At 37.8% G+C, this 25268-nt stretch overlaps 1 protein-coding gene across 1 annotated transcript in view; it reads left to right on the top strand.

The window, feature by feature from the left end:
* Positions 1-25268, top strand: part of ANO3 (anoctamin 3) — a 138331-nt gene that overhangs the window by 44078 nt on the left and 68985 nt on the right. The window contains exons 2-4 of the mRNA XM_040609404.1: positions 3414-3626; positions 4545-4616; positions 17030-17166. Coding sequence (XP_040465338.1) covers positions 3414-3626; positions 4545-4616; positions 17030-17166 — 422 coding nt within the window. The remainder of the gene's footprint in view (positions 1-3413; positions 3627-4544; positions 4617-17029; positions 17167-25268) is intronic.

Here is a 25268-nt window from a genome sequence, read left to right as displayed (position 1 = left end):
GTTACTAGGCTCTTCTTTCTGAAATTAGCACCGGTCCAGCCTTGTTAAGTGTGCTTCCAGCATTGGGTTAACAATGCATATGGAGTAGCTGTCAAACTTGTCTCATCTCATCAGGAGCAAATTAAATGCAAATATACAATGATTTTTTTTTTCTCTTAATAGTAAAGACATGATTGACTGTATCTGTATTTCACAGAATAAGGCATAGGAGAATTTTTCCTCCATGTCTCTAATGTCCAAAACCTGGAGACGACTGAGAGCTGGCTTCACTTACAATCTTTCTAGATGGGCATAGTGTTGAGTGTGCATTAAATCATGCATACTGATTTAACGATCAGAAAAGCTCATTGTACTGTAGCTCCATCTCTCCTGTCTGCCTGCTCTGCCAGGGAGCTATGAGAAGATGTAGTACAGCTGGCTATTCTGGCTTTGAGCCATACAGGGATTTGCCTACAGAACAGGAATCCCCAGCTTCCTCTCAGAAAGAACATTTTCCAAGGCAGAAGTGCTAAAATAAAAGGTAGGATCTGATTAAACCATAAACTTTAACCACCTTTTTCTCCAACATGAGAGATTTCTGTACTCATGCTATACTCATTTTCATACTGATGGTAAGTGCCAGAGGAGTATTTTGTAGGTAAATGACCAATAAATGCAGATAGAATAGAAAAAACAAGTGTGCTAAGTATATACATGCTTTCTTGCTAAGTATATACATGTGTTTTAGTGCAGATCCAAATATCCCTGGATGAGGTCTGTGTAGCAAAGTTCTAGCTGGAAAGGTACAGATTCTAGGAAACACCTCTACAGAGAAAAGAGGAAGGAATAAGAATAATTTCAGTAAATCAGTTTGGTTGACCCAGTTGGTGATGTCAACCACAAGTTATTTGTGTGCCAGAGCTGGGTAAACATTGGCACGCAACAGCAAATGCCACCAAAGCTCACATGTCACAGAACTGGGCTCTGACACACTAGCAGAGAATGAATTAAGTTGTTAAATTTGAGTCACGAAAGGAATCATACTACTAGTGTAACAGCAAATGTGCTCTGAGGTTACTTTGCCGTGACTCACTCTCACCAAGCAGAAGCAGCATGGTATTAAGGAATCTGTTAGAAATGACACAGAGGAATATACAGTGAGAGAGAATGAAAGGGAGTACTTTTCTTTTAAATTGAGACTGTGCCTCATAAAAGAATTGCACTCTTTTTAAAAATTATTTTTATATGTATCACTTCAATTGTTTTTAAAATTGAATGACAGTTTGTGTTATTTGCATAACTGTAAATTTCTTTGGTAATAAAGTGGTTCATCTTGCTACACACAGTGACTCCAGTACAGATGCAAGAAACATTATTTTTAATTTTTTTTGGCAACCGTAATAATGATGTGATAGGGTCCATAATTGCTGACAATGGTTAAAGCCATCTAGAACAGTTATGAAATAAATCCTTTTATATATTATACTGTATTACCCATGGCTCTGTTGAAGTACTGTGGGCTTCGATCCAATAAACAAGTCCATTTAGGAAGTGCTAGAAAGGATACCTCTGGGAAAGCATTTATTCTCCAGTAGCAAAGCAGAGAGGGTCTGTAGCATTGCTGGGGTCTGTGCTGAGCCCTGTCTGTGCTGTGGCCCAGTGCCGCTGCGTGCCCGGCTGGCACAGAGCGTGGGTTTCAGAATCGTTAAGAAGCAGTCCTTTCTGCCCATACCTGTTCAGAGACCTATTCTGAATCAGAAGAGGCTTGCCTCTATCTGCCTGGATTTCCTTAGTTAAATTAATAATCTGTCTGACCAAGAACAGTGCCACCATGCTGCAGATTGGGAGGGCTGTCCTTGGTGGACTCATGAAATCCATTTCTCGATAGAGCAGCACTTAGAATGAAGCAAAGCATGTTCGGTCAGCTGGGGGAAGTCTTTAAATGAAAGGCCTTTTTAAAACCTTAGCTGTTATAGTTAAATATGGGGAGTACCCTGCTAATCAAAGGACCTTCTTTGTGGACTCACCTGTTGAGATTTAGATAAGTGAGAGGCTCGCTGAGTGTGACATCCTTCCTTGAGTGGCACAGATGTCGATAGAGAAAATTCCTTGCAAGTTTACGGCACTCCAAGCTGCAGAAATGTTTAGATTGCTTATTTCTTTCCAGCACGGAGAGAGGTAGTATATATCACTGAGAGACTAAGATGTATAAGAACATGCTGCAGAGTTAAATTGTGCTGTCAAGCAGAGAAATAGTGTGGTAAAACACACTGCACTGATCCTGGACATGGTGTACAGCAGTGACAGAAGATCTGCTGATGCTGTACAGACAGGAGGCTTTAGCGCTCTTCATAGCAAACCCCATGTATTTAATCTTCCTCGGCATTGAAACCATAGGTGTTCTGTGGTTTTTTTCCTCTGCCTTATGTTTTTGGTAGAGGTGCATATTAATGTGTATTTGTAATCTTCATTTGTGTTAATATCCTTGTACATAAAGATTTGTCAGATATCTGGGGGACTGTATTTTTTCTTCTGTGGTGTGTTTCCATGTAGCTCACTTTGACGGGAAAGGCAGCAGTCTCTCAGAGGCCGCGCTGTGTTGGTTTTGGTGGAACAACTTGAGGCATTTGAACAAGAGAGTAGCAAAAATTTATGGCACTAACTTCTGCCCCTGTCTACTGGGTCTGGCTGCGAGGGAGTTAGTTGTCTTCACAGCAGCCCCTGTGGTGCTGTGTTTCAGATCTGCAACTACAACACGCTTGGTACCCCCCCCCACCCCCCCCCCCCGCGGTGCTTTGGTTAGTGCTGAGCAGTGCTTGTGCAGCATCATGGCCTTCTCTTTTTTTCCCAGTGCTGCTCCATAGTGATATATTAATATCCTTTTCAGTATATTAATAGAGAAGTCATACTGTGTGTTGGTGAAGTAATAAGAAGCAGTTAACAGTCTGAAGGTCAGGGACAGCTAGATTCATCAGAACTCAAAATCAGCTGCATTTCAAAGGGAGATGTTCGTGAATCCTTCAGAAAACTCGTGAAGATCTTTTGCTTGTATTGCATTTTGTTTGTTTGATTTTTTGAGGAGTTTTGTTTCTACCACTGCATTAAAATTCTGTTTAACAACCATAACGTGGATGATGCTAGGTGCTGTTGTTTGCTTCTGAATGCCTGTATGACATATGCACCACAGAATCATCAGATTTAGGATATTGCGATTTCAAATTGTGGGGTGTTGATGGAAGGGTAGGTGAAGAATTCCTGGATTTTTTTCCCAATTCTGTATTCTTCTTTGAATTTAACTATTTTAAACATTTCTGTTTTGTTGGGACATTGCTTGTTAAGTGGATGAATCAACTTGCATTTTCATAATTAGCTATCATTCGTTGTCGTTGCCTAATATGGCAGAGCTCACATTCTTTTTCTTTGGGCTTTTTCAGGTATGAATACAAGCAAGAGTGAGACGGTGAAAGAGCATCCATTAAAACCCTCTCGAAGATCCATGCCATGTCTAGCCCAGAGCCAAACACATCCTCAGAGCCTGAGCAAGCATTCGTCGTTCCTGCAGCCAAACCGTGTGCAGCCACAGCCCCGGCCTCAGCCTCTCAGTGCAGGGACATCTACAGCTACCGTGGATGTAGTGTCGGAACGAGGTAGGGGATTTTTCTCTTTAGGAAGTTTCATCCACAACTGGAAATAGAAGTGATCTATGGGGATATCACTGGAATTCTTCTGATATCTTACGTAATTTTTTTTAGCATTTTTCATTAAATTATAGGGGCATCTGATGAGCTTTGATTTGTTCAGATATGTACAGTTTGTTGGAGAGATATTTTTGCACAAAACAGCTAGAAGAATCTTGGCACTGAGTTCTTGAGTGAATCTCTACAATGTTTGAAGTGAGGCTTAAACTAATTTTTCTGAATTACAAGATTATTTCCTTCTCACTGAAAACAAGACAAAGAAAGTGCTCCTGTAGGCTAGGGAAGAGCACGAAGGTTTCTGTAGCCTGTCTTGGGAGAGAAAGAAAAAAATAAATATTAAGCCTTTGGCAAGATATGTCTTTACAAACATGTAAGAGCAGATGCATTCATTCATGAATAGCAGAATCAAGGAAGAGTGGTATGGAGATAATGAGAGGAAGGTGAGCTAATCCCTAATAATTTTAGCTTGTGTTGGACAAAGGAACTGCTTTGCTTTTAGGATTTTTATTTTAACAGAGAGACTAGTCTAGCTGGAGATCCCAGTCACTGTGTGTGTCACCCGTTGCCAACTGTTGCCATACAGGATTGCCAACTGTGCGTGAACCTTTAGAAAATAAATTAACCTGGCTGGCTTCTGCTACTGAATTGTGATAAGTCCTTCCCTAATGTTGATAAGCACTAATTATTGCTCTAGTAGTTATTTCACTGAGTTAAACTTGTCTCAGGAATAGAATGAAAGCCATTGGAAAGCACTCTTCTGAATTTAATTTTAAAGATTTTCATTTGAGTCACTGACAGCTTTAGAAAGTATATCTCATACTTACAAAATGCATGTGAATGCTGATATGAATATTGGATTTATTGCAGCTAAAGTGATGGAGACTTTGGAAAACAACTTGCTTAAGCTATCTAATACAGAATACAGCGATCCATTTTTAGGTAAGTTTCTGTCTGAACTGAAATAATAATAAATTAATGATTCTTCAGTTACACTTGCAGTATTTAAGTGTGGAAGGGCCATATTTACCCTGAACTGTCATGTTTTTTTTAAGAGGAGACTAAATGTGACTAAAGAAATATGTGCTGTCATAGATTTTCTGATACTTTCTCACCTTTTAGACTAATAGTAAACAGGGAATAAAGGCAAAGCAGTATTTTTTTCATGCACTGTGTAACCTTTTCCTATAACAATCCTTCATAATACAACCACTTTGAAGCATGTATTTGAAATTCCATTTCAATAGTTACTATTATTCCATTATTATTGTTCCTGTATAAGCATGTTATTCAGTATTGTCATTGCTACAGTTGTTATGTGGCTGGTTTTGCTTCAGATATTCATGTATAAAAGGTGTTCCAATTTGGAAAAAAAATAAATTAAAAAATGCAGAAAAATAGCTATAATTGGGGCATATTTATACCTGCATTAATACCATTTTGATACCTTAATTAAGTCAAGGAATGTAGGAAAGGAGTAATTCTTAGAATGATTCCATGCTTGCAACTGCAAAATGAGTCTGCATATACACACAAATAGTAATTTGCAAGTTCCAAAATTAATTAATTTTGAAATTCTCTGGCTGTGTATTACCCACCTGAAGTACACACAGATATTGCTGCACCTTGCACAACTACTGTGATAGATCTTTTTGCTCAGTCAACGTAGCATCAAACTAGAAATCGTATCTTCATGCTGAAGGAAAGCAATCTGCTTTCAGAAAGCTGTTTCTGCTCACCTCTCACATGTTTTAGTATCGATTTTTTTTCTTGATGCTCAAAATATATGATAGATAAGAGGCTCTTCAAGATCTCCTAAAGAGGTAGCTACCGGAAATCTGAGTGAAATTGATACTTCCTCCAAAACAAAATCAAAATGTTCTGAAATCATGACGCGGACCAAAAATTTGGCATAAGATTTTTATAAAAGAATCACGTGTCTCAGTAAGGTTCAAGTTGAAGCTACAGCACTCTGTCAGTGTAATTGGGCTTATTAGATAGGCAAGCACAGATACTAGAAAATTTCACTTTTATAATTTCCTTTAATCTTTTTTTAATATCCTGCTCTATTTTTTACTAATGGCTCACACATACATGGGCTGATATGATTGGATATTTATATATGGCAACAGTAATTCTTTTCTCATAGTAAGCAATCCACTATTTTTCATTCATATCACCTAGTTTTAACCTGAAATGAAAAGTGGAGGACTCAGTGACTGAGGAAAAGGTAGTTTGAGCCTCATCAGCTTAAAATTGTATTAAACTGGTGTGGATGGTTCTCCTCTTCTGACTACAGCTATACTCTTTGAAGAGACAGAAAATATTTAAATGGTAGCCCTTTGTTGACTTGATTCATTGATTTGCCTGTGTTAATTGAGTGAATCCCAAATTAGAACACTGAAATCTTTGAAGTTATTGTGTATTTACAGACGTATAATTGGTTAGGATGTTCAGCTACAAGCAAGAAAGGAAACAGTGTTTATAAATAAATGCCTGAAGTCAGTAGTAAGAATTGCTTTAGATAAAAATCAGCATTATTAGTTAGGCTCAGGAAAAAAATTCTTCATTTTTTTAAATTCACAAAGAGAAATTGAGGACAGTTAAAGGGGAATTTTTTAAAAAATGGCCTTTCTATAAACCTTCAAAATACAGTTTGTTTGTCTTTGACGATCATATTGATGTGGGTAAGAATTTGTTTGCAAGACTAAAATTTTTTATTTTATCCTGAACGGGATGACAGAGGAAAGGAGGCAAAAAACTCCCAAAACCCAAACAACGTATACTGCTGCTTGATCACTTGATCACCAAATAGGCATAAGTGATGCAGCACTGCTGCATGCTTTAGTCAGTACTTCGGCACTTTGGAGTTTGCAAAGTAGGCTGATTAATGGGTATCATCATCTTAGTGAACCTTTTCAAACAGCTCTCCTGATAACATGAAAGAATACTGGATTAAGTGTATATGGTGAATTTTTAATTAGGCAGCATCATGGAACTGTACATAAAATAGGCTAAATGATTTTCTCCTTTTCCAGAGTTCTGTCCATAGACAAACTATAATTTTGTGAGAAGGGGATTAACATCAGATGGGCATCAGATGAAAGACTTCACTGGAAAGTTCTCTTTTATTTCATTTGACTATAGATGAGGCCATTAATCGTAGGACTTGTTTGGTTAGTGACATCGATGGCTTTATAAAGTAAGAAGATAATGTATTACACCTTTGTTACTGCTAGCACAGACAAATGGGATCAAGGGCATGATGGATTTATGTTCTTTTTCTTGTCAGTTTTAGGTGGTAAGTAGTGTTTTTAGTCTGAGGAATCAGAAAATGTGCATTGAGCTTCTGTAACATATAACAAGCTATGAGGTTTCAGAGACACTGGAATGCTCAGTGATTAGCCAAAACTTTATGAGAGTTTCCACCCCGTGAAGGTTATGATCAGGGCTTTTGCATCTGACCTAGGTGGAAATCACCTATTGCTTGGATGTGGACATTAAGTAAAACATTTCTCAAAGCGTGTCTGTAGAATTTGGTGTTCAGTCCAGTGCAAAATCATGTTATTACCTCTCCTTCCTTGAAAAAGTGGTTTCTTTTCCGAAGTGTTTGCATCATGGAAGACTATAAAGTTCTTGCTAAAGTGACCTTCATCACTTGTTGGGACTTGAGTCCACAAAAGGATGAAATTAAGATCAGAGTTCCCAGTTCACTGAAGAACGTTAATCCCTCCAGCTCCACTGCAGCTTCCTTTGAGGTTTTTACTCAACAAATGAATGGAAGATTCCTGCTTTTTGACTGTTCTGAAAATGCTTTTTTATCTAAGAACTTCTCCAAGAGGCCAAGAGGCTTACTAACCAATATAATATAGTTAAAAAACTTAATTACAGTGAATTTATTCTCAACAAGACACATTCATTTTTGTCAACTCATTTAGCTGAAAGTAGCTAGTCAAATCCTATAACCACATGGGGGAATTCTCTGAATAAGCTTTTGACGAGAACATTAAAATTTGTCAGGACTTTTTCAGAAATATTTATGCAAGGCTAGAGGAAGGTAGGATTTCTTGCTGTGGGAAGACCACTGCAGAGGACCCAGTACCCTGCTGCTGAAGCTGTGTGGCAGGGAAGGCTGAGTTTGCCATTGCTGAATTGTACAGGAAAGACCAACTCCATAACATAGTTACAGGCGGTCTTAAGGTAAGAATTGATTTTTTTCCTGAAAGATGCCTAAAGATTTTGTTCTGGTATGAAATGTGAAGACTTCAGAAACCCCTATACGGACAGTAGAGATATTTACTACCTAGGTGTATACCCTTTGATGCCGGACACTGAAGAGTTGCTTATGTGAGCTGACAGAGACGGTCAGGTGCTCTGTGTGCTTGTTTAGGTAACAACAGTATAGCTGTGACACAGGACTTACCCAGGCTGCTCTCTGATGCTGATGCAAAAGTCACAAACACTTAAAAGGCATAGATTTAGCAAAGGAGGGGAAATATTTTTCATACTTTTTCAGAATTGAGTGTCAGAGTCTTGTAAGAGGTAAACACAAGAAAAAATGAATGTACTCGTGCAGTGTTTCTAGATCCATGTAAATTCGTATTACACAAGAACCTGGACTTTAAAGTCTGAACTCATTGCTGTAACAATATAATTCTGGTGTCATCCATTTTTTAATACATTTGAAAGTTACACCAGTGACACTCAAATGTTTGACATTCATTGTCTCAAAGGTAATTCTTTTAGATAGAGATATATATACACACACTTTTTTTCAGTCTTCTGATTGTGGATACTTACTTTAAAAATGTGGTGTATATTTATATTCCATTCTGGTTTTACTCTGCTTTTTTTTTTCTTCTGAAAAACATGCTCAGCAATTACTTTGATTGTGCCAGCTGGATTTAAATGACATAGCTTTAACTTCATTTACTGAATTTCTGTCTTTACTGCAGCTACTAATAATAGCTTGTAGCTCTAGTTGAAGCTGGAAAATGTAAGTGGGGAATAGTTAGTTCCTGGTAGCTACATAGTAACTACGTACAGAGTCACACTGATAAAAATTTGTTTTTCTATAGTTGTTTTTTTTTTTTTTTAAATAATAGAAACAACTATTGCAGACACATTAAGGTTAACTAATGAGTGAGTTAATCCAGGAGCTGCTCCACTGGTGCCAGGGTATGTTATAAATATTATAAATATTATATTATAAATTAACAGTAATTGGTAAATTTTTAAAATAATACATTTCTTTTTCCTTAAAGGCCATCACATGCACAAAGGTAACAAACCTTATCTTTGAATGATCAAAAATTCGGCTGGCCGTCTTCTTTGAAAGAAATGTGAATGTAAACAATTTTGATGAGGTTATTTGCAGTAGAATTTTATCTCCATGAACAGCTGAAAAATCCCCTTCAGTATTCTCTGTTGAAATCATAGGGGGTGGTTACTACATACCTTTTTGTAGTTTTGAGTGTGCTTCAGAGGTCAATTGACTTAGCAGTTCTTGATCGTTGAACTGAAGATGAAGCACTCTGGAGTTAAGCTCAATGGAATTTATATGATTTGCAGGAGAACTTGTTTCACTTTCAGTCATAACTCCCTTTTTCTAGAGAAGAATAGATTTATTCTTGCCATAACTGAGATAAACGCTCTTCTAATGCATGGTACAGGTATAAAAGAACTGTGTAAGGTGCAAAGGCTCACAAAACCAGTAAATAATATTCCACTGAATGGTCTGATCTTTTCTCAAATCATCCTTTGGGTTTAGCAGAAGAACAGAAGGACAGTGGCAGTATTTGGACTGACATGTGGTGTGCTTATCCATTTGCTAGCTCCCTCTGTTGTTAAAATCGCTATCGCTGGTGTTGCCAGGTTTGACTTCTGGTTTTTTGTGTTCCCTTTCAAACACTGTGAGAATCATGGAATGTTTTGCATTGGAAGGGACATTAAAGATCATCTTGTTCCAAGCCCCCTGCCATGCACAGTGACACCTTCCACTAGACCAGGTTGCTCCAAGCCCCATCCAGCCTGGCTGTGAATGCTTCCTCACCACCCTCACAGTAAAGAATTTCTTCCTAATATCTCATCTAAATGTATTTTCATTCAGTTTAAAGCCATTGCCCCTTGTCTTAGCACCACATGGCTTTGTAAAAAGCCCCTCTCCAGCTTTCCTGTTGGCCCCTTCAGGTGCTGGGAGCTGCTGTAAGGTCTCCCTGGAGCCTTCTCTTCTCCAGGCCAAACAACCCCGACTCTCTCAGCCAGTCTTCACAGGAGAGGTGCTCCAGCCCTCTGGTCAGCTTTGTGGCCCTTCTCTGGACTCACTCCAACATGTCCATGTCCTTATGTAGGGGGCTCCAGAGCTGATAGCAGCACTCCAGGGAGGGTCTCACTAGAGTGGAGTAGAAGGGGTTAATCACCTCCCTCCACCTGCTGGCCATGTGTCTTTTGATGCAGCCCAGGATTCAGTTGGCTTTCTGGGCTGCAAGTGCACGTTGCTGGGCCGTGCTGAGCTTTTCATCCACCAGCACCCCCAAATCTTTCTCCTCAGGGATGTGCTAAGTCTATTCTCCATCCAGCCTGTGTTTGTGCTTGGAATTGCCCCAACCCACAGGCAGAACCTTGCACTTGTCCTTGTTGAACTTCGTGAGGTTCACTCGGGCATACCTCTGTAGCCTGTCAAGGTCCTTCTGAACAGCATCACTTCCCTCCAGCAACACCACCACACAGCTCAGTGTCATTGGCAAACTTACTGAGGGTGGTGCGTTCCATCCCACTGTCCATGTTGCCAACAAAGATGTTGAATGCCAGACCCAGTATGGACCCCTGGGGAATGCCACTCGTCAGTGGTCTGCCATTGGCTCCAACTCTTTAAGTGTGACTGTCCAGCCAGTTCCTTATCCCCTGAGCAATCCATCCATCAAATCCATGTGTCTCCATTTTAGAGACAAGGATGTTTTGCAGGACAGTGTCAGAAGCTTTGCACAAGTCCAGGTAGATGACGTCAGTCACTCTTTCCTGATCCGTCAACACTGTAACCCTGTCATAGAAGGCTACCAAACTTGCCAGGCACAATTTGCCCTTAATGAAGCCGTGTTTGCTGTCACAAATCACATTCTCCTTTTCCAAGTGCCTTATCATAGTTTCCAGGAGGTTCTGCTCCACGATCTTGCCAGGCACCGATGTGAGACTGACCAGCCTGTAGCTGCCTGTGTCTTCCTTTTTTACCTGTTTAAAAATGGGCGTTACGTTTCCCCTTTTCCAGTCCATGGGCACTTCACTGAACTGCCACAGCTTCTCAAATATGATGGACCATGGCTTAGCCACTTCATCTGCCAGTTCCCTCAGGGCCAGATTTACAAATGGGATTTCCTATTACAATACTGACTAATGCCTTTAAAAGTCTGGTTTACCAAATGCATAGCTAAGGCATCCAGATTTTCAGGAGAAAGAGTTGTGAACCTGATAGTCTGCTTGTTAACTTAAAAATTCAACTTGCTCATTCTGACACAAGGACTCATATAAGTAGCTTTCTGCAGATTGTAGCATCAGAAATGGTAGAGGATCATACGAGGGTCTGCCCTCCACTGTTAGGCTGAAATATTTTATTTCAAATAAGATGTAAAAAATGGCTGATGAATGGTTAATATAATCAACAGAATTTGGCATTCAGTATTTAGATGTAACCAATATCTAATTTTAGGTTATTTGGAAAATAAACCCAACACTCATTAGTAAATAAAACAACACTAATTAATTTATTCTTTTTTCAGTTCCTTTTTTTTTTCTTTCCTGATTTAGGTTAATTATGGGGGATTTATGCATAGTAACTCATTTTCCTTAGCATGACTTGAAATCCTTCCTAGATAGGAATTTGGTCATGAATCAGGTAGTTCATAATTTTGCTATAACGGTTACTTGGCATTCTGAATATAACCTGCATCCAATTAATACAAAGCTCATAGATAAGAAACTCCCCTGCTTATGTGCCATGCTGCAATGCAGTGAACTGAGAAACGAAGACCTGAGCCAAAATTAACAATCTAACCAAGTGTCGTAATAACTGCATGATAGCAAGATTTTCAGTGCTTGGTTACAGAAGCGCTTGTTAGTGAATTTTTATTAAGTGATGTGATAAACCAGCATAGACAGAATAACCTGTGCAACACATACAGTGTTTACATGAAAGGAGGGACTGAAAGGTCATGGAGGGTACGACTCAAGAAAAACAGGTTCTGTTTCTCCTTCAACAGAAACAGGATGTTTCCGTTGTGACTTTTAGCATATTTTTTTCAGAAGCTTGTGGTCCTGAGGCAATGCCTGCGTAGGTAAGGGCCGTCACATCTATCCTGACTGTGTTGTGAGATGGCTGAAAAGCTGCAGCAGGACAGTTTGTCCTATAGCTGGTGTCTGTGGGAGCTGTCCTGCTTCCATGGTAGAGCTGGTTCATTCCCGGAGAGCTGGCAGCATGGAGGAAGAAGCTGTGTGATCCGTTATGAACATAGTGCTCACTGAAACATAATAAGGATTAGTCTTCAGACTGAATATTGAGGTTCAAAATATTGAAGTGCTTTAGGGATTTAATCTGTCTGTACTGATTGCGTACACCATCTTAACTCCTCCAAACAGCAGTAATACCTGCCTGGCTCCCTTTTTAGAAAATGAGAAATATTCTGTGTAATAGTTACCACTGAAAGCTCATGAGAAATTGTACATTAAGAAAAGCCTGTGCTTGCCTGTTATGGTAGATTTTGATATATAAACGCACATACACAGGTAGCTGGAAAACCTGCTATGTTATGTATATAATATAGTATTCCAGGTACACAGCAGAATAAAATAAGATGACCTAAATCCATCACAGTGTCATTTATCCAGGTGTCTAGTGATGTCCTTCTCCAGGTTATTTGTTGTTTCTAGGACAAAAATTAGGACAAAAGGAGATTAATTTCTTCACCAATAATCTCATTCTTACTAAAGCTTTGCAATCCCTAAATGTGTAAAGGCTCAAAGGATTGAGTCGAGTCATCATATCAAAGTTTGTGAAACAGAAGCTATTTAGGAATATTTTTTTTTCATTAATTATCTGTAACTATGCCACATTTCAACTGAAAAACATTTGCTAACTTTCATTACAGTTCTCTAATATATATTGATGTATTACATGTTACAGAGAATACAGGACATGTACTTTTTATCCTCTGTCATAAAATTAAAATGCACTGTTGGCCCTTTAGAAAAGTATGATGGCAAGAGAGCTAGCCAAGCAATTAAGATGACCCAAAAATCAAGGTGCAATGTGTGGACCTAGGAATCAATTTCTAAACTAAATGCTTCTGCATTGCTAGGTGAAAGACTCCCAGAAATTAAAGTCTTTCCAACATTTTATCTTGTAAGTGCATTTAAGGCAAATTTTACTGTCATGCTTCAAGCATAGCAGAAGTATCTGTCAGGAAGCGTAGATAGGGTTTTGTGCTGTATGAAGACTGAATTTACTCATCATACCTTTGTATTACAAGATAGCAAAACAAAGCAACTACTGCTGTTATCTGCTTGGTTAATGCTTGAGTCTGTTATAAATCATTTTATACTTGAGTGTGGATCCAAGGTGACAGTACACATCACTTGGTTATATGTTTAGGTATGCTAACAATTATATGGGTGCATCTGCTTTAAGTTTGTACCTAATTAAAGAGAAGTTTTTGACTTGCTGAATTGAATAGTGATATTTCCATGGACTTCATTGAAATGATTTGGCCTCTGTCTCTAGAATAAGAAGCTGTCACCCTTTTCTCTGATTTACTATCCTCATCTTGATTTAAAATTCAGCCCTTTTTTTATTTATTTTTGCAGTATTCAGGAAAGCTAAACAGTTTAATACAGAAACCTTCCCTTTCTGAGTTGAAGTCATAATAGCATATTAATTTTCCTTTCTGTAACAGGGTACTTGGGGCTTACAATTTGTACATGTAACTTGAGTGATTTTTTTAAAATAAGAATTCTCATGTGACAACAGTTCAAAAAGTTTTCAACTGCCACATAAGTTTTAATGTAATAGAATAACTCAAATACATCAGATGGATACTTATAATGCGAGTCAAAGAGAAAGACTGTTAGTCCGCACCATTGCTTTTGGGGTATGTTACATTAAAAATGTCCTTGGGCAGTACAACCCCAGCCATGACATTCAGGGATGCTATCTTGGTTTCCCTTGTGGCAATCCCAAATGGCAGTTAAAAAGCAAAATGACGTAACAGAGATTGTGGAGGGAAGGATGGCAGAAAATAGTGCTACTTTATAAATGAGCGTTATGCAAAAATGTCATGGAAGTTTGGAAACTGTGGTTATTGAAGAAAGACTTGAGGAGGTTAATCACTGCATATTGTAGCACGCATTGGTGACACTAAGAACAATCAAGCTCAAGTTGATTTAGGTTGTTTAAATTTGTCTTTAAGAAAATATCATTTGGACTTGTTGGGTGGGAAGATCACAGAAGAGAGACTTTCTCCTTTAATAAAAGTGGTGAATACCTTGTTACACAAAAAGCACCTGGTCATAGAAAAATACAAAAACATAGTCAATGCTGTTGGTGGCAATTTCATTTCTGTCACCTTCTCTAAAGGTCTTTTTCTAAACACGACGTATTTCATTCTCTCTCCTTTAGAAATTTTAAAACTATTCAAAAAACTTTACAAAAAGTTCTACTTAAGAAACAAAATGAGCCTCCCAAAACACACATGTTGCAGTTGTTCTTTCTAACCTGTTCTGGTATAGCACTATCATGCAATCAGTTCAACTTTTTCTTTGAGTATAATTATCTATATTAAAGATTTTGCTTTAATGTATGCTGCAGAAGAGGTAAATGGGACTACTAGTCTATTTAGAGTATCTACAAAGCATACATCAGGTTCTTTGTTGACAGTAATGTCTAAAACCTACATGAATGTTTTTTAAAACAGTTTTGTTTTAAATAAAACTTTTTAAAAATGTCTGATTTATGCTGTGTATCTCAGTCTGATGATTTTTCAGACAGGTAAAACAAATGCTTCATCAAGTTCAACATTCAAATGCTATGTTTAAACCTTCATTTCTCTTTTTACTGCATTGATACCGTTACTTTGTTTGACAGTGTTTTACGTGCACAAAATAAATCATCAACTCCTAAAAGATACAGTAGCAAGTATTGTTAAATTTTGTATAGGAAACGTGCCTTTTAAATTCTACATTTCTTTATTTTTATGGGGGTTTTTGTTGCTAAACCCTTTTCTGACTACATTGCAGACAAGATAGCAGGTATCTTTAAATGAAAGAAAATGTATAAATTTTTACAGAAAATACATGCTACAATTTAAAAGCTGATCTTGAAAACATAAAAATGTTTAGCAGATAAAGTGTGTTGAGCCCTAAGGGAGAACTTATGACATAAGTTTAAACTGTTTAAATAAAACATTATGTAGTTTTGCAAAGGGTTTTTTTTGAGTATTAGGTGGACTCATAATCTCTAATCCTCTAAAATGTCTTGCTTTAAAATAGACTTTTTAATGTAAATAAAGTCTTTCAGTTTAAATGACCTATCTAGATGCAAGAGTTTGGGTTTCATAAGCCTGTCTCTTTGTTTTACTGGATTTGTATTACAGACTCTCGATCTTTGGTAATGCCAAGAGCTCAGCATGCCTGGGCACGAATCAAATCTGCAAAGTTGTTTTAAGTATCTTGTTTCCTGCTTTTTATACCTGCTACTTAAAAGCTTTTTCACAGTCTTTTTAGTACATTCATTTTGGTTGACCAGAGAGTAGCCTGTGTTTAGGTTAAAGCGTTGTTTAAAATAAAATTTCTGAGTTTGGTGCTCTGACAACTAAAACAGGCTATTTTGTACTTTGAGGAATCCCGTTGCAGGTTTACTGAGGTTAATACCAATATCAGAAATTACCGAGGGCTCATTTTGTGTAATCATTATGTAAGTAGCTAAATTGCAGAAAAAACCCAGCCCTTGATAAATGTTCCCGTTTAATATTCCATCTCAGAAATGTTTAAGCTACATGAGATAATTGTGGTTGGTTTGGGGTTTTTTTCTGTTGTATTTACTGTGGAGAATTTAACTGAACAGCTTAATGAAAAAACTTTGTTTTTGCAGATGAGTTTTATGAATATAAAATTCAGGAAATTCAAGATTGTGGTTCCCACAGCAACCATGAGTTGTTTCTTGGCTTCTATTTAGGGTTTAGAATTACTGGGCTAAATGCTGTTCCCAGTCCCCCTGACTTTTCCCATGTTGATGTGAAAACTGAGATGAGAACTTGGCTCAGGATTTGTGGGTGACTTTTGTCTGGATATGTTTCTATTTCCAATTTATCCAAGATATAATTGTGTGGGAATAATTATTCCATCTTTTTCATCTTTAAAATATTTTTTGAAGACTGACCATTTTCCAACAGTCATTAAAACTTACATGGTCCAATGTTGTCCAGACACGACCCCTCATTTTACTCCTCCTGGGTATAGATGGGAATTATTGGCATGATTTTTTTCTGGAGAACGTGCACGGAATTTAAATGTCTGAAAAAAAATTCTCCCTTCTGATAGCGGATGTGGAATGACTCGGAGACTTCAGTCCTCCTAACTTGCCTGCAGTGATGAGGCCAGAGGAAATTTAATCTGTGGAAGTGGGTCTTGGTAAGCTTTAAGGAAGGTCCTCAGTCGCCTGTAGCTTTCTTAGGATACTCAGCTAAGTTCTAAAAACTTTTGTCGGGCAATTAAATCCAATGATAAGGAAAACACTTTCTTCATGGTGTCAGCAGTCTTCCAGCACCATCAGGTACATCTCTTACAATGTGTTCCAAAGTGGTCACTGCAATGCTTTAATGTGCAAATTTTCAAATCCTATCTATAAGGATGAGCAGCATGTGTGTAGAGGAATCATGCATTTTGATTGCTTGTTTAAATTTAAAACATGAGATGTTCCTCTGGTCTCCAGGATGCACTTGCCTATTTGATAACACATTTTGAGTCTCAACAACTGTGAGTCAGGCAGAAAAGCATTTGAATATTAGCTTTATATCGCTTTGTGGATTTTTTTAAAACTACTGTAAAAATCTTGTGGGCTTCTTTGATTTGAATGGTAAGAAAAAAAAAGTTTCTATAGGCTTTCTACTAAAAATAGAGGTCACTTCCAGTTTAAGACAAACGCAGTAACATTTAAAGTAAAAAAAAAAAACGTTTGCAGGAAAGGATAGAATATAAGTTATTGAAACATGGATACTTAAAAGGAATGTTCAGCTGTGGTTGTAACATAACTGTTAGTTTCTCTCCACTATAACCGGCAATGATCCCGCTGTTTTCTTCTGGTTTTCCTTCAGACACAGGAAAGGACAAAGACACATACACAGATGATTCAGAACATGGAAATTATGATGCTCGTACAGATCAATCATTGCTTATTCAAAACAAGCTTACCAGACAGAAAACAGAACCTCGGACAAAATCATCTTTAAAGGTAATGGACACAAAACTTCATTGAATTGTATCAGTTGTCAGAATGTACTCAAATATTTTTAAAACACAATTTTTAAGGAGTTAGGTGAATTGCAGCTTAAATAAACAGACATCTCATGGTAAGAATGTTAGGTGGTTCCCATATTATAGTTTGAACTACAGAATCAGTGAATGAAATTCTCTGTACCAAATGTGCCCAAAATCATATAGAATCACAGATTGCAGTGATTCATATAATCTCATCTAAAAGGCAGGAGCCTTCCTCAAAAAATGTATATTGCACAGAATTTAGGACATAGGATTCCCAGCATGAAGTTCATGTCAGCTGGGAGGCCTCTAGAAATTATGACAGTTTAGAAGAACTAAGTTAATGTAGCAAACAGTCAGTTGAGAGTGATCTGAAGGGTAGTATTCTCCTTCTAAGCAAAATCCAAATGATAGCTAGACACATTGAATGAAAGACAAAATTCTCTTACGTGTAGGGAAGTGCAGGAATATCTTCAAGAACCTCAACTAAAGCACTGGAGAAGCCATCTCACCAGATAAAACCGACATGTTATCTTGCTTAGTAATTACCAAATCACAGTATTCATTACAATGCATCTTCTACAGCAGTTCATCCACTATAATGCCAAAGAACTGTAATGGATTATCAGTTCAAAACATGTATTTTTTATTTTTTTTTTTGTTCTTGCTCTGAACTGGGAGACCCTTAATTCTCCCTTCCATTAAGTATAATTGCTTGCAAATGTATGACAAATGACTTAACCTCAAGAAATTCTGAATCATTTTCTTCTTCTGGTGCTGGAAGTAGCATATTCTGCAGCACAATTTTGTTACCAGTGATTCTCTGACTTTTGACATATAAAGGCATGAATAAGCCTGTGCCAAAAGTCTAGAAGTTCTTAAATTGCTTTAAGGTTCTGTGCTTTACATACAGTATACTCTTCATTAGGCCAGTATACGGTTCTCTCATCCATTATGCCTTTGGCGCTTTGTGATTTTAAATTCGGATTTAGAACAAGAAAGTTCTTTCTCTCAGTTACAGTGATTGTCATTGCTACAGGATTTTGGGAGACGGGTAGCAGGTTGGTGTGATCTCTGAGACTTCATTTCATGGGATCCTTTTAGAAAAAACCTTCTATAATAAGACCTGTCTAATAACTTTTAGGTAGGTTTACAGATAATTGTATTTACAGATCTGAAACCTGTAACATGAAAATGAAACCTTGGTACTGACAGAGAAGGGTTCTATTTTAATCTAAAGCGTTGCGATGAGAACTTTTTGCCTTCACAGATTTTTGGCTGTTTTGGCAAAGCTAGATGAATTAAGGCAGAAATAATAACAGATGTTCTTGTTTGATTTTGTTGATTAGGTAGACAAAGCTTTTTATGTGGCCTAAAAGACAGAAAAAATAATGGAAAATTTGCAGGATTTAGACTAGGTTATAGAGCACTAAATATTTTTAATAAGACTGCTACCAAAATATCTAGCCACAGATAATTTCTATCTAGTAACAGGCATTACATTGTGCTAAAGCAAAATATTTTTTTGTATTTTCATGTTAAATATAAAATGACGACTAGCTGTGTTTTCTCCCAGCTCTGCATTCAGGACCGATATAAAGTTTATAGGTAGCCAGTAAGCTATGTTTCTTTCAAAGTTTAAAGAGAAGCCTTGTATTTATGTTAAGTTTAAACAAAAATGTACTTTTTATGTCTCAATCTGCGTATGTCCTGACCTACCAAACAAAGTGCTTCAGGGTTTACAAACAGGCTTCTGAAAGCACATCTGGCTTTTAGCCTTGACAACTGTTTTTATCACAGCAATTACTTTAGAAACATCCTTCTGCTTTTATAATGTTTTTGCAAATGAAGTGTCATGGTTTAACCCCAGCCGGCAGCTCAGCCCCACGCAGCCACTCGCTCCCCCACAGTGGGATGGGGGAGAGAACTGGAAGGGTAAAAGTGAGAAAACCCGTGGGTTGAGATAAAGACAGTTTAATGGGCAAAGCAAAAGCCGCACATGGAAGCGAAGCAAAGCGAGGAATCCCTTCCCCCCTTCCCCCCTCCCCAGGGGCAGGCAGGTGCCCAGCCACCCCCAGGACAGCAGGGCTCCGCCACGCGTAGCGGTGACTTGGGTGGACAGATGCCGTCACTCCCAACGTCCCCCCGTCCTTCTTCTCCCCCAGCTTTCCATGCCGAGCGTGACGCCGCATGGGATGGGATGTCCCTTTGGTCCGTGGGGCTCGGCTGTCCCGGCTGTGTCCCCTGCCAGCCCCTGGTGCTCCCCAGCCTGCTGGCTGGCGGCTGAGGAGCAGGAAAGCCCTTGGTGCTGTGAGAGCTGCTCAGCAGTAAATAAAACATCCCTGAATCATCAACAGTTTCCAGCACAAATCCAAAACATGAGCCACACACCAGCCACTATGAAGAAAACTCTATCCCAGCTAAAACCAGCACACGAGGCAACCAAGCAGGATTCTCCTGTTTCCTGTTCACCCACCTCCACAGGAAAAAGGCAGAGGGGATTTAGATTAGTCTTCTATTAGCAAAGAAGTTCAGTATTTTGCCTTTGGGTTATCATACAAATCTTGGTGATGGTGGAAGACGTCTAATGGAAACTTCTTCCCCAAATGGATATAAAGCTAGCAAAAGGAGGCTTCTCATTCTTTTTGAGACAGTTGAAAGCATAGAAGACTGCTTTACAACTTTACAGCTGGTAAGTACTCTCATATATTTGGAGAAGAAACCGATGTATCATGATAAAAGAGTTCTCTCAGTCTGGCCAGAGAATGAAAATCAGAAACACTGCATCTGGATGCCAACATTCATCTTGATAGTCATCTACTTTTCTTGTTTCCTTGATTATAATTTATAACTCACAATCTTTTTAGTGTAGGCTGATATCATTTCAGAATTCACAGATTTCATACTGAAAAATTGTGAGTTGTTCAGGCCCATGAAAAAGCTGTCTTCATTATCCATCTCTGCTGTCTTTTCAGCACCAACTGCTGTTGAGATTGTGTAGAAAGTATGGCTTCATGTATGTGATTCTGCCAAGGGACATCAAGCAGAGGAATGATGCCAACAAGTGGCTCCTGAGCAAAGTCTGGAATGAGTAGTATCTGCTATTGCAAGGGAAATGTAGGAAATGAGAAGTCCCCTGCCTGGAAAGTTGGTATTTCAAATGTTCTAGTCTCACTATTCTTAGGAAGGCAGGCTTAAATAGACTTTATCGCTTGAATGGAAGGCAACGTTTGTCTGAAGCAGCAGTGAGGTCAGTAGCAGTGAATTCTTTTCTGTACCGATTGCTATCACGTGTACTGTGGCAAGATAGGAGTATTTAAGAAATTACATTTCCATTTACTTTGATTCACTACATACCTGTTACTCTCTTTGTTCTGATGATTTTTTTTAATTAGAAGAATTTTTTTATCTAGGTAGTGTATTTTGCTATTTGGCAAGGTAAAGAAGGGATTTTTAGAACAGAGTTCAGAGATTATCGCTATGGTTTCAGGAATAATAAAGAAATGCTGCCTGTACAGTAGCCTTGTTTGCTGCCTTTTTCCTGGTATCCACCAAAATCCGCTGTGATACTGCATGTCCAGACTCCCTTTGTTTGGATGGGGTCTGCAATGATTTCTCTTTCAGTCCCTGGAAGAGAGGCATAAACTTCTAAGGAGTTTTAAGTAAGATCTTAAATAAGCAATTGACCAAAACATATGGAGAATTTTATCTAATGAGCTGGACATATTGCTGAAAATTCATTATACTTTGAGTAAAACTCAGTAAGTTTAGATTATTACAGTGATTATTAAAGGATAAGTCTGCCTGTGGAAACCCAAAATACATTGTTTAGGCATATTTTTGGATTCTTTGCAATTTCAAATATATCTATTCCTCTCTCTCCTGCAAAATAAGTATTTTGCTTACAGAATTTCATGGTGGTTTTGAAAAATGGAATGAATTAAATGTAATATCTGCAGAATAAAAATGTTCTTCAATCTTAATATGTTATTTTCCACACTTTTGCAGGAGGTATTTTCTGTTTTCATTTTATCCTGTTTGAAGTCCATGACTTTCAGAGTTGCACATATTCTTGCTGTATGTTCTAATCCTGTAAATTTATCACTAGGTTCACATACATTATTTCACTTATAATCCTGCCTCTGTATTCAGTACTCGTCAGGCATGTGTGCTGAAGGAGAAAGTGTGGCAATAAAAATGTTTTAGTGTATAAATAAGAACAAGATGTTGCCAGCAGACAACAGCGTGCTGGAAAGAAGAGCAAAGGGAGCCTGATAGATCAGTAGTCCACAAATGCAGTCTAATAACACAAAAGTAAAAAAAAAAATAAAGAAATGATAACAGATAAAATCAGTATACTGGAGTAGAAAGGCATGGTAAAATGCAACAGAAATTAAGTTTGAAAACCCTCAGAAAATATTTCAGGAAATGCAGGGAAAGTAGTAAGTAATTTTATCGTAAAGATGAAAGTTTTAAAAAATAAGCATGTAAAGAAAAATTTTCAGTGGTCATGTCGGTACGCTTCTTATTAAGGCCTCCCTATGAGACCCAAAAGAGCAAATAGAAGCATTAAACATGGGAAGCCTCCTCCTGTCTCCAAATATCCTCCATTTCTGCTTCCTCACACAGTAACGCTGAATAGACTTCTTTTTAAAATATTGTGCAAGACCACCTAAGCCTACTCCTTTCCTGAAGCAAAATGCATTGTTCATATTATGTACAAATGTATTTTTCATGCTTACTCTGTACATCTGAACAGAATGAAAATGGGAGAAAAAAAAAAGCCCTCTGTGACGAAGCTAAAATAATTACTGACTCTTTAGGTTACTCTTAAAAAGTCAAACTGCAGTTTTATTGGTAAGGTTAGATATTTCTGGAAGTCTTCCTTTCTGTTCAGAAAGCAGCTAGGCTCTGCACAGTACAGCATGGTACGCACAGACATACATTACCATGGGTAATTACAGCAGCCTGTCGTGTTAACCAGGCTGTGTTGTCTCTGATGCCGAAGATAGTTTGGATGTCTTTGCATATGCAAATATGTCCCAAAATTTCTTTCCTACGTTATTATGCTCATAATTATTTGCAAAAGAAAAAAAGCACAAAACACTACACACTTAAAACCAATCAATCTATATTTTTGGAATTAAGTAATTGAAGGGATGTACATAATAGATCTATTTCTGGTTTATCCATTCCAAAACCCTTCAAACACCTAAAGATTATTGCTGATTTAGTCGTGTGCTTAGAAAATTTCTCATAAACTACACCATAGAGTATTCTTAGAGTATGACTTTAAAATGTAAAAAAAATTCCAGTACTATTTTAAAATCTTTTGAAATATTTTCACAGCTAATTCTGTGTAACTTAAGAGGCCTGTAACCTTCTTGGGGTCCCAGGTTTGATTTTATAAATTTTTATAAATCACCAAAGCAAGCATGAATTAGGAATCTTACATTTGTTCATGGAAATCAGCCCATTGTAGTTAGCATCAGAAATGCATTTATTTCCAGAAAATACTAAAAGGTAAGAGTTGAGTCATAAACTCTGGCTGGAGACACTAACCACCGAAATGGTGGCATCCTTCAGTGTGAATATCGCTGAAGATGGTAATGAAAAGTTCATGGTAATGTTGGTAGGGGGAATTAGTAATCGACATAAATGGCATGGTTTTCATGAATCAGCCAGTAATTGTTCCACTTAATAGCATCTTACGAAGTTCTAAGAACAATACATTATATTGGAGGAAAGTTTTCTTTTATGAGAAATAACCATTCCACTCAAGAGTTAGAACAGGAAAGCTATTCATGTGGATTTTGCAGCTTTAGGTAGTTACAGTGCCGAAGAATTTCACACATCAGACTTGACCTCTGTCAGAATTCCTGCACTAGTTCCTGACATTGTTTCCATGGCTACTTCCGTCTTATACGTGATTTACTAGCCCTGAACTCATCCATTGCTATCTATAAAACATCTCTTAAAAACCAAGACATCAGGAGACAGATGACTTTTCTTTGCCCCACCTGTGCGTTTTCCACCTTGAGCTTCATTCTCCCCCTCTTACCCCTCCATTCCAAGCTGTTTTTCCTTGCAAGTGGACAAAGTGATTTGAGAGAGAGGAAGAGAATGAGAACGTTCCACGTGGTCCTGTCTGGGCTGTAAGGCTCCATGCCAATGAGCTTTATGGTGGTGTTTACAAAAGTTTTGTGTGTCAGCTGTAGGTCAGCGAACATGTTGTTGTTTCCATGAGGAAGCAAACATGTTTCAGTCTGTTTACTTGTCTGTCTTTCTTCCTCCAATGTTTTCTGGTTCTACAATCTTCCCCTACATCTCTGATTCTGAAAAATGCTATTGGTGAGGTGGTGCTGTTATGGAGTGGTGATGCTGGGGCTTTGTGCTTGAATTCAGTGCTTCCATTTCCAGTAGTAGCATCACTTTTCCTACTGGTGGGTTCTTCCCTTCCCTTCCCTTCTTACAGTTTCTCTGGGGAAAAAAAAAATACAAAAAACAAGACATTTGAGTGAGTCTGTAGGATGTTGATTCATTACTGGTAAGAGTTTACCAAAATGATTTTTCTCTAGCATGTTTAGCTGTCAGAGTTCACAAGCTGTCGTAGGGAGGAAATGAGTTTTGTTCTAAACATCATCACCATAAAATAAAAATATTTTGGGACGAAAAATTTAGCAAACCTGGGCTGCAGAATGTAAAAGAGTACCAAAGCTCAGCTGTGCACATCCATCTATCTTTTGGATCCCTGACACTAGTCTGTTGGTACATTTACTTTCCTTTACATAATTCTACAAATCTAAATCCAAATTGCACCACCCACACAGAGGAAAGTTGAACTTCATCCTGTCTACTGCAGAAGCAAAATAAACATATCATGCTGTGGGGGCTTAATTCTTGTGTACTGTTTCAATCAGTGTTTATGTAAGTGAATGCTCTTGTTGTTAACCATGGCTGAGAACTGATGTTCTCTGTATGTTCATACAAATGTGAAAACTCCTTATATTCTTTTTCTTAAGTAAACGCCGGTCCTTGAAGTCAGAAATTGAAACAGGGACTGTTCACTGCCTGAGCTGCACCCCAGTGTAAAAGTTGTTTCCCCCTGTGTGCGTACATTGGGTCAGAGTAACCTGCTCTCGGCTGGGTCTGCTCTGTGCACGCTGCCAGAGTAGCACTTGTGCTGTGCTGGTGATGTAATGATGTTTTATTTATGATTATTGAGTGTGGAGGGAGTAGATGAAACTATTTTTTAGATATATTCTAAAGCAATTTACAACGTGCATCAGCAGCAAACTCTAACAGATATTGAAATAAAGAATTGTCAGCCTCTGTATTTACATGTACAAAATAGATTAAAACCATGCTCATTTCCATTGCCATTGCTGGCAAATTTCAGGAAACTGTAAAGCCATAAAATATATGTCTTGTTCCCTGCTTTTCGTTTAGCATCTATATGTCAGATAATGGTAATGAAAGTCTTTTATGTGAAACAAACAGGTTAGACAATTTCTTTCGTGTCAGACTTGATTTACTGGATGTTGCTATTAAGTTAAAATAAATACATTTATTAAAATAAAAACATGTAGAATCTAATAGTGCAGCTTTCTGTAGGCCAAATTCACACTGAAGTGCTTTGAATTTTTGCCTGAATAAAACTTTCCTTGTCACTATTGCAACGCAATTGTGACAAGAGGTTAGCTTTTTGCCCTGGCTTGAATGCTGTGAAGTGTCATTGAATATTAAGTCTGACTTCAGTCTACAAAACATTCAATATTTTATATTACTCATATAATACAAATAATATACTATTGCAGTAGATTAGATATGTACATGTTAAAATATTTATCATTAATGTTTGCTCTGCATTAATAATTGTTATTGATAGGTCATTTCTGACTGTAGATAATTGTGAAGTTTTGTAAGAAAGTCCCTTATAAGAGGAGGACTGTACATGTTTGGCCAAAGAAGAATAGTGATTGTTTTAATAAATAGTAATTTCTCATTAATATAACATCTTTTAAGGGTACAGTTAAATTTAAGGCAATATTTGAATCAAGTAGTTTCATTAATTGT

The sequence above is a fragment of the Falco naumanni genome, chromosome 10 (assembly GCF_017639655.2).
Source record: "Falco naumanni isolate bFalNau1 chromosome 10, bFalNau1.pat, whole genome shotgun sequence".
Lineage (NCBI taxonomy): Eukaryota > Metazoa > Chordata > Aves > Falconiformes > Falconidae > Falco > Falco naumanni.
Note: the sequence above shows the minus strand (reverse complement) of the source record. Positions and strands in the feature narration are given on the sequence as shown.